Raw genomic sequence first — 11,244 nt, 5'->3', positions numbered from 1 at the left:
CCCACAATCTCTGTGCACTGTGGAAACAATGAGTGTCGTATTCATGCGACAGATCGCTTCCGGCATTTGTGTATTCTACGCCAGAAGCGCGTGCACATGTGACGTGACTGATGCCAAACTCGTGCTCAGGAGAGATGGACGTGGCTGTGTATCAACGGTAAAAAATGATATAAATACTGTTCAGTTTCTCACAAAAACCGATCGTTTCGTGTCTTAGGACATCAATGTATCGTCACAAGCCGCAGGGTGTAATTTGTATTTGTCTGTGCATGTTTTTGTTTACTTTTAGAGGTTTGGTGCCCATCCAAGTCCATGATAAGGCTGGCAGACAACACCGGTTTTCATTAAAAATCTTCATTTGTGTTTTTCTGAGGAAACAAAGTCACCTACATCTTGGATGCATTGGGGGTAAGCAGATAAACATCAAATTTTCATTTTTGGTGAACTATCCCTTTAAGTACGTTTTGATTGAAGTATTGTACTTAACTACATTTTAAATATTATCCGTTACTGAGTAAAAATAAAAAATAAAAGAAATTAATTCATAAAAATGTGCTTGGAGGGAAGGAGATTTGCATCTCTCGGCTGCACGCATGAAGCAAACCGTCGCGCAAATGTTAAGGTAATAACAAACTTGCGCGTGCCTAATGTATAACACTCGTGTATATCAGAGTCGTACATTAGGCACGCATAAGTCCGCTATTGATTCACAAACTATGCGTGCTCTCGTGGCTCTGAACCCTATCGCATTTATGCATTAAATTTTAAAACATTTGCCTAGTTGTCCAACTTATTGTCCTGTGAGTGTTTTATAATGGATGCTCACCCATAGAAGAGGAGTGAGGCTCGGTGTTTATGAGCATCAGGCGCGCACTGACAGTTCACTGATCGTTTCTTTGTCGAACCTTAACATCGATGTGTTTCAACAGATTTAGAATGTATTTGCTGTAGTTTGAATTCGTATGTTATTTTTTTAAATGGATACAAACAGTAGATATTCAGTCAGTCAGTTCAAAGGCATAGGTTTAGTGGTCTTTTGGCATCTCCCTGTCCTGTTTGATAAGGCAGTTTCACTTATTTAAGAAAAAGTACTCTGAAGTTGTAAAGAATGTCTTTAGTAAGGAATTCAGGAGCTTAAAATCTGTATATATAATTTTTGAAAGTTAGAATTTAGCAGAGGTTTTCTTTAAAGGTTATAAGATATATTTAAATTTTTAATTTGAAGTTTGTTTGAATTTTGAAGGTTTTTTATAACATGCAGTAGAAGAATAATAAGGCAAAACAAATGTTTTGGTTAAAAAAAAGATTTTAAAATAAATACTTTTCTCTTTACTGTTGAAGTAAATAAGTAAATAAATAAGATAATAATAAATAAGAGGATATGTTTTATATGGTTATATAATTTTTTATTGTATCTTATTTATTTGTGTTTACAGCACTTTAATTTGTAAAGTTGTTTCCTCAATTAAAAACAACCAGGTTGAGATTTATATCCCCTTGTCTTTTTTGAATAACACTAGAATCCCCCACCCACCCCTGCTGTTCAAAATAATAATAATAATAATAATAATTACTTAGTAAATTTTACTCAGAGTAAAATTTTAAATGAGTTACTTTTTACTTTTACTTGAGTAGATTTTTTGATCAGTACTTTTGCTTGTACTTAAGTAAAATTTCATTGAAGTAACAGCACTTTTACTTGAGTAGCATATTTTATTACTCTTTCCACCTCTGCCTATTAGACCAATAGCATCGCGTTCAAAAATGTAAAGCTGTGATTTTCTAGGCCGATAAGATTAGGAACTACACTCCCTTTCCAGCGTAATAGTCAAGGAAGTTTGCTGCCGTAATATGGCCGAAGCAGGCGCAGTAATATCACGCAGCACATGTGGAAATGTTAACCTAGCTGGGAACTAATTTCAGGTGCTGCGTGATATTACTCCGCCTGCTTCGGACATATTATGGCAACAAACTTCCTTAACTATTACGCCAGAATGGGAGTGTAGTTCCTAATCTTATCAGCCTAGAAAATCGCAGCTTTACATTTTCCGCCGGTATTAGTACACAATATAACTACAGAAGAGTCAAGTTTTAAATAGGACAAATATCGAAACTCGTTGGTCATTTTTGAACGCGATGCTATTGGTCTAATAGGATTCAATGATCTATGCTAAGCTATGCTAAAAGTGATATCGCCAGAACAGGAAAACGGCGGAATGGATTTCAAAACGGTAAAACCCAACTTATTAACTCTTGGGGGGGCATTGGAGAATGAGCCTATTTCCAAAAAAGTGGAGTGTTCCTTTAAGAGTAATCTGTCACTGTTGTAACACTTTACATGCAAACATCTATCTATCTATCGATCTATCTATCTATCTTTCTATTAATTGATCAATCTGTCATATCACCCATATCCTTTCTCTATATAATAAAATAAATAAATAAAACCTGATTATCATTGGACTGAGGCCATGTGATCATTGATTTTACTGATTGTCTGGGTTCTGCAATCGCATAGCTGTAATTTAAAACAATCCTCTAGGTGGTGGTGTTTATTCATACGTCTACTTAATGTAAATAAACCGTACAATTTATGGTAGACAAATCTGTTGTTCAATGTAGTCTATTATTTTAATCAGCTTACTTTTAGATTGACCATGTTAACTTTATTATTTTAACGCTGTAATTTCTTCACATACCTAGTAAAACAATATACACAATATTTAATTATCTCTTTAAGAAACACACAGAGGCTGTGACAATGCAGTTCACTAGGTGGCGGTGTTAATCAATATGTCAACATTTGCCATCAGTGGCTTACTGGACATCCCCGCAGCCCCCGCCATGCGTGGGGGCCCTGACCCTTTGGAAGGACCCACTGCAGGACATTTTAAAATGCAATGTTTTAAAAGGCAACGTTAGCGCAAAAGGGCATTTAACCAAAGTATATTATAGACTTTTTTTAATGAAATCCCAGAACTTTCTGACCCTGTCTTGATAAACACGTTTAGAAAGGTAGAAAGGACGTTGTTAAAATAGTGATGCGATATCAGTGGTTAAATCATAATTTAAAGGAACCGTATGTAGGATTGTGGCCAAAACTGGTACTGCAATCACTTTCAAAATACTGTATCCCCTCCCCCCTTACTCGAGGTTGCCAGCTAAGCAGCAGGATCCAGCAGCAGGAACGTAGGCTGCTACAAGGAGCTTCCAATGGCAAGTGACGAGTCCTACACAATAAGTTTTTTTTTCTTCTGTTAATTATGTTTATGTTTCACGAGAGATGTTTTGCGAAGTAATTATGTATCGCAAACATTTACTAATGGCGATTAGCCAAATATTTCATAAAGATGTACTGTAATACCACATTTCAGTCGGAACATAGATTGTTTTCATACCCTGCTAGTGGTGCGATATAAAGCTTTTTATGAACGCATTTAGCACGGGCGACCATGGAAAATCCACTGTTTACGGAAGCAAAGTTAGCCAAACATAGATGAATCTTACCTGTCCAGGAGAAAATTAGCAACGTTGGCGTCTGTCTTCAAATTCTTCTCCGTTTTCAGCCGTCTCCATCCTTCAAAGGCATCTCCTATACAAATCCTTGTTTTATTTCGGACTTTGTCACGACGTATTTCAGATTCATAACAAAGTCTTTTAGGTTTCGTAACGTTATACATGTTTTATCTGACACCGTTCGTAGCTGTAACTAGAGCAGAGATGGCAACCCGGATGACGAAACTCTACTGACTTCGTGATTAGTAGATAGTTGGATGGTGGCACCTCAGACCAAAACACAAAATGACAACAATAACATCAGTCGTGGGCTGCAACTTTCACTTTTAAATGACCAATGTTGTCAGTGATATAAGTATTTGAAATGAACATGATTTCAGGGTCATTTTATAATTATCTGAAATAAATTTCTTACATACGGTTCCTTTAATGAAGCTAAAAGAATACTTTTTGTGCACAAAGAAAAAAAATGTCTTTATTCAACTATGTCTTCTCTTCCATGTCTACTACTGTACCTCTTTGTGCCTTTTTGTTCTTTGGAAATGAAAAAAAAAAGATCAAGAAAAATAAACTACAATGTTGATCATATGAATACAAAGACCTTTAAACACATTAACAATATGCATTAAGAAGTAAGGGGATGTTCCATAGACCGAAAAATTTATTGAAATATTGGTAGCACTTTAGGAGTCACACCCAAACCAATCAAAATCTGTTTATTTTCTCATCCCACACACTGAAGGCTTAAGTGATGTCACCGCAGTTTAAAAGTGCATCCTTCCATCTTCACACATTAGAAATCACTCTCTTCGGCACAACACTCTATGGCTGTCTGTCCTGACTTTACATTAAGACCTAAAGTTGTGAAATATAGAAACTGAGAGCTAAATGGAAATCATGGTGGACGTTCCTTCATTTACAGATCAGACATTCAATGGTAAGTACATCAGTGATCTCATGAGTCACATGATTTTCAGTTGTGGCTTGCTAATGTGCTTAAAATGAATGTACCTATAGTGTAGGAAAAAGAGTGCAACAGGTATTTATGAGTCTTATGATCTGTAGTTGTTAAAGTAAGTGAGATCTGTTGTCAGATGCTAGTAAGCTAGTAAATTAAAGGATTGATTGTGTTGTGTTTTGTTACAGATTCTGGGCTCATGAAAGATTTTCTTAACCAGACAAATCAGCCGTTTGTTGGAATATTTAAGATAATTGCAATGACACACCAAAACCAAGCAATATCCTCAGGGCCACGGTTTGCTCTGCATGAGACTGTTCTCCTCTTTAAAGGCTTGATGATCACACGCGTCATGCCCTCGTTCTACATCTTCGTCATCCTCCTTAGTTTGCCCCTGAACGGTTTGGCTGTGGTGACATTCACCTGTAAGTTGCGAGAGAAGAATCCAGCTGTGATCTACATGTCTCACCTGGCGTGTGTGGACCTACTCTTCACCCTGCTGCTGCCTCTGAAAATCCACTACCAGATGAACGGTTCAGATTGGGTGTTCGGTGAGGCGACGTGTCGTGTGCTCAGTGCAGCTTACTACTGCAACATGTACTGCTCCATCCTGCTGATGATGTGCATGAGTGTGGACAGACTGCTGGCTGTTGTGTTTCCCGTCGCCTCTTTGACCTGGAGGAGCACAAGGAAAGCCACATGCATATGCACATTAGTCTGGCTGCTGGCGCTCGCTGGCATAGTACCATTTCTCACATTAAGACAAACAATAAGTTTCCAGAATCTGGGAGTCACTTGCTTTGACGTATTGGATGGCGAATCTTTTGAGATGTTTTACTTATGTGTGTTCTTAATCCTCCCCTTCATCTACTTCTTCCTGCCGCTCGTCATTATTTTAGTGAGCTACTCTACTATCATATATGTGCTCTGTACTAAACTTGATCACTCAGTAACTTCCTCATCTTCCTCAGACAACCGAAGGAAGGCTGCGATTATGGCTACTGCTGTGCTGACTGAGTTTGTTGTGTGTTTTGTACCATCCAATGCCATATTGTTGTACCACTTAGTCACCTGTTTAGTCACGGGTTCCTGTAGGACAGATACCTACTCGGCTTACATGTTAGCTGTGTGTTTGGGAAGCTCAAGTGTTTTTCTGGACCCTCTGCTGTACTACTACAGCTCATCTCAATACAGAGAGCAGATCCACTCTGTGTTTTGGGTCTGCAAGGCAAAAAGAGCAAACATACCATGAAACACAATCACACACACACACACACACACACACAAATCTTCTCATCTAAGCAGCACTGTAAAACAAATTAGTAGCCTAAATTAAAAGCAGATCTCACTTTAAACTATTCATATTGCATTTAGTGGACACCTTTATGAAATGCAACTTACGCTGCAAGGGTTCATACACACTCAATCTGCAGGAATGATTAACTGTCTGTCTACTATGTACTAAATGTGTGAAAGAGACTAAACAAATATTTAGAGTATCATCATTATATCATCCATATCTTTATTAACAAATAAATAACCTGATTAGCCTACCTTTGGACTGAACTGAAGCCATGTGATCATTGATTTTACTGATGGCTTGGTTCTGTATTTGCACAGCTGTGATTTAAAACAATCCTCTAGGTGGCGTTGTTTATACGTCTACCCAACGTAAATAAACCGTGCAACTAATGACAGACAAGTCTGATGTTTAACGTTTATTTAACGATTATTTTTATTAGCTTACTTTTGGTTTAGTTAACTTTATTATTTAACACATGCTGTGTTGTGCATAAGCTGTTGTACCACTGTGTGCATTTAGCTACTTGAAGCAACCACGAGGGAGATTCATTATATGCGGTTTACCTGTTGGATGTGTGTTTGGGGAGCTCCGTTTTTCTGGACCCTCTGCTGTACTACTATGGCAATGTATTTTAATGCCAGTATTAACCAACATGGAATAAATTATTGGTGTTTATTGTCTCTGTATGCACACATATATTAACAGTAAGTAGCTACTGTGTTATGTCAGTGAAGGGCTTGGAGAATATTGTTCATAATGCATTAAATAAAAATAAATTAAACCTGTAATAACATGACTGAAGCCATTTGGTCACTGATTGTACTCATGTCTTTGTTCTACATTCACAGAGGCTGTGATAAAGCAGTCTAGGGGCTTATCAATGTCTAAAACTAATTTTAAAGAGATAAAATCTTAAAGGGATAGTTCACAAAAAAAAATTCTGTCATTTATTTAACTCCCATGTCATTCCATAAGACCTTTGTTTATCTTCAAAACACAAATTGGGGTATTTTTGATGAAATTACAGGAACATTTTGACCCTGCATAGATAGCAATGCAACTGACATGTTCAGAAAGGTAGTAAGGACATTGTTAAAATAGCCCATGTGATTTCAGTAGTTCAATTGTAATTTTATAACTGCTCTTGGATTTATTAACAATCTTGGATTTGATCAAAAATGTGAGGGTGAGTAATTAATGACAGAATTTTCATTTTTGGATGAACTATCAATTTAATTATTTACAGTATGTTTAAAAATAATAGTAGTATATAATTATTAAAATTAATCTATTGTTTTTCTTTCAAAATTTTTGTCCCATTAACAGAGTAGCTACATTCCTGTCACTATGAATTGCGGATACTATCTGTAATATTATTTGTAAACTTTTATAGAAACAGACTAATTTCTTTATGTTGGTATTTATGCACAAACACTGTTAATGTGCATCACATCATGACAGCTTCCCACTACACATCAGTGGCTTTTTCATGGTTTGTTTTTGGTTCTTAATGGAAAAGAGCAATGGTTCGTATAGTTTTTATAATGTTATTTTAATGTTTCCATAACATTATTATAACATTTCCCAAAACCTCCTCACTCCTATATGATTACCCCGCTGTATGTCAGTAATCATCCAGCACACTCACGACCCAGTATATAAGCAGCATGGAAATCATATACATGCCTAATCAGTATTATAAAAAACACATCTCGTTTCTATCTATTGTTTAATAAACAAAAATAATATGACCATATTAACCATAATATGTAAGGTTAAATGTGTCACGGTGCGTGTAGGGATGTGCAACACGAAGTAGGAGTAAATGCAAAGTCTATAATTAATCCACAGGCTGGGTAACAAACAGGCAGGTAATACAGGAACAGACACACACACACACACACACACACACAGACAGGTGATGAGAATGAAGTTATATGACAGGAAAAACCAAATATAGGCATACAGACTAAACCAAAACAGACAAAAAAAAAAAAAAAAAAAAAAAAAGGTGTTACAACAGAGATTAAATTTGTCCATTAATATGTACGATTATGGGGGTACCCAGATTGTACATTTCTTCAGCACAAAATAAAAATGAATTCAGAATAAACAATCACTTGACTTGAAGTAAGATATACATTAATTTCTTAGGGAACTGGGCAAGGCAAGATTATGGAAATATACCCACCAATACTGACCATTGTTACGGATTGGTCAGGTTCTGCACCCACAATCACGCCCCGATCACAGTCACCTGAGTACTGATCATCACGCACCTGCACTCAATCAACAACTAACTACAAGAGCACCTCACACACAGCCATCATTGTCCGGGCTCGTTTGCACGAAGCGGACTCATTGAGCTTCACTCTAAGTGTTCTCAAATCTCTACTAAACTTACCGTAACCCTTACCTTCTGATTACTTACCTGTCTTCTCGTCTGTTCCAGTCCAAGTCAAGTCTTTGTCTCCAGTTAGCGGTGTGTCAGCCGTAAGCCCGTCGACGGAACCCCAACGCTGTGTGTGTGAGTGTGGTCATCCTCACCGGTCCTCCTCCCGTCGTTCCTGGAAAGGAAAAGCATCTAATCATCCACAATCCATCTACATATCAAGAATTACACCCTGAGCTGTTATACTCACCCGGTTCTGCACCCCATCACCTTCATCTTGCTCTGCTGAAAATAAACCTGTCAATATTCACTCTTACCTCTCTCGTTTGGTCTGCTTCCATAACAGTTAGCCCGGACCAATACAGCGAACAGCATGAGCACGTTGGATCCGTTTCAAGAGCTGGTGGACTCACTCCGGAAAGTTTTGTTGGCCAGTCATGCCACCATGCCCACTCCAGTTCGTCCTACAGCACCACCAGCACCCAGCACTTCTTCGGACCCCGTTCCTTCCAGTCCCATGGCCCGACCAGCGCCCTACTCTGGCAGGCGGGGGAGTGCAGCGGATTTCTGTTACAATGTTCCCTTGTATTCACAATGCAACCTGCTCTCTATCCCACAGATGCTTCAAGGATTGCCTTCATCACATCTCTGCTTACCGGACCAGCTCTCAAATGGGCGGATACCTTATTTCAGCAGGCCGGGCCGGCAATGCAATCGCTACAAACCTTCATCGCTCATTTTAAGGAAGTTTTCGGACGCTCAGATACAGAAGTTTCCGCAGGAGAGCAACTATTTCATCTGAAACAGGGAAGTATGACGACTCAAGATTACTCTCTACGTTTTCGCACTCTAGCCGCTGCCAGCGGATGGAATGAGCGGTCTCTCCTTACCACCTACCGGCTCGGCCTGGAACCCAATCTCCGGAAGCAGTTAGCTGCGTTAGATGATTCGATGGGGTTGGAGAAATTCATTCAGCAGTCACTTCGTTGTTCTGACCGGTTGAAATCATATAACGAGCAGTCTGACACTTCTGCACTCCTCCGACCCATGTCACCCGCCAGCCCTCCAGAACCAGAACCAATGATCCTGGAATCAGGCAAGATCTCTGCAGCTGAGCGACAGAGAAGGCTGACCCGGGGTCTTTGCATGTACTGTGGGGCTGCGGGACACATTCGTATCCATTGTCCTACACGTCCAGCGTCATCCTTGGTGAGTGTTATCCATTCAGATCTGGATAATATGGGTCCACTGACTACCAATGTTCAGTTAACCACCCACGTCTCTTGTGTTACAGTCGCAGCCCTCATCGACTCCGGGTCAGCGGGAAACTTTATCTCGGACACCCTCTGTCGCCAGCTCCAGCTGCAGACCCAAGCTTCAAATAACATCTACCAGATCCAACCCATAACCAACAGGATTAATTCACGGCCACGTATCCATCGAAAGTGTGAACCAATAATCCTTCAAGTCGGAGTTCTGCACCGGGAGGAAATTCAGTTTCTGGTTCTGGAAGGAGCTACTATGGACATCATTCTGGGGCGCCCGTGGCTGGTAGCTCATGATCCCATCCTCTCTTGGGGCACCGGAGAGATCACCAAGTGGGGAAAAGGATGTACGGATCGCTGCTTCCCAGATCTTCCACGTCCCAACCCAAAAAAGATATCTGTCAACGTCACCTCGATCGAAAGTCCTGTTGAGAAAAGATCAGTCAAGATTCCCTCAGTCTACTCGGAATTCCAGAACGTCTTTTGCCCCAAGAGAGCTTCCCAGCTACCGCCACATCGGCCATGGGACTGCGCCATTGACCTTGTTCCGGATGCTCCATTGCCCAAAGGTAAGATCTACCCGTTGTCGCTTCCGGAGACCAAGGCAATGGAGGAGTACATAAAGGAGGCTCTCGCTCAGGGATATATACGACCATCAACTTCACCAGCAGCATCCAGTTTCTTCTTCGTCTCAAAGAAGGATGGAGGGCATGCATTGATTACCGAGTACTTAACCAAGGTACAGTCAAGTTTCGCTACCCCCTTCCTCTCGTCCCTGCGGCCCTCGAACAACTACGCACAGCCAAAGTGTTCACGAAGTTGGACCTCCACAGCGTCTAGAACCTCGTGAGAATACGTGAGGGGGACGAATGGAAGACGGCCTTCGTGACTCCTACTGGCCACTACGAGTACTTGGTCATGCCCTATGGATTGGTCAACGCCCCCTCCGTATTCCAAAATTTCATCCACGAGGTACTCCGGGATTCCTGCACCACTTCGTCGTCGTCTATATTGATGATATCCTGATTTACTCCCGGAGTGAGGCCGAACATCGCCTCCACGTTGCGGAGGTCCTCCAACGTCTACGAGAGCACAACCTATACCTCAAGGCGGAGAAATGTTCATTCCATTTGTCTTCAGTGCACTTCCTCGGATACATCATAGATCAGGAGGGGGTTCGCATGGATGAGGGAAAGGTGGCTGCAGTAGTGTCCTGGCCACAACCCACTACCATAAAAGAACTCCAAAGATTCCTAGGTTTTGCCAATTTCTACCGTCGACAGTGTTGGGAAAGTTCTTTTTCTACGTGAACTAGTTCAAAGTTCAGTTCACACATTTTAAAATGAACTAGTTCAGTTCATAGTTCATAATTCAAATTTTTTGAACTAAGTTCGCAGGTTCCAAAATGAACTAGTTCATAGTTCTTTTACTTTTTCAAGTATGTTGCTGCAAGCTGTTACCCTAAGAATACTGGCATTTTCCAGTTGTTGCCCCTCATTCAGTCCACACTCGTATCCAGCTGCAGCTTTCACCCTACAGTATATTCTCAGAAACATGAGGAAGAACGTGCTGCTTGAATAAGCTCTATTTTGTTGGACTGGTTATTTATTATTTTATTTTTATAATATACACCACCATTCAAAAGTTTGGGGTCAGTAAATTTTTATTGTTTCTTTTTTTTTTTTTAAGAAATTAATACTTTTATTTACTAAGGATGTATTAAGTTAATAATTAAAAGTTTATTAAAAGTTAATAATAAATCATTTAGATTGTTAGAAAATATTTATATATTAAATAAACACTGTACTTT

General features: G+C 39.7%; 1 protein-coding gene across 1 annotated transcript; it reads left to right on the top strand.

The window, feature by feature from the left end:
- The first annotated feature begins 4,413 nt into the window (after positions 1–4,413).
- Positions 4,414–5,726, top strand: LOC141292075 (proteinase-activated receptor 1-like). Its single transcript, XM_073824039.1, has 2 exons — positions 4,414–4,453; positions 4,663–5,726. The coding sequence occupies exons 1-2, from the start codon at positions 4,414–4,416 to the stop codon at positions 5,724–5,726; spliced, it is 1,104 nt and encodes a 367-aa protein (XP_073680140.1).
- The last annotated feature ends 5,518 nt before the right edge of the window (positions 5,727–11,244 follow it).

Source organism: Garra rufa, chromosome 19 (genome assembly GCF_049309525.1).
Source record: "Garra rufa chromosome 19, GarRuf1.0, whole genome shotgun sequence".
Classification (NCBI taxonomy): domain Eukaryota; kingdom Metazoa; phylum Chordata; class Actinopteri; order Cypriniformes; family Cyprinidae; genus Garra; species Garra rufa.
This window is presented reverse-complemented; position numbering and strand designations above follow the sequence as displayed.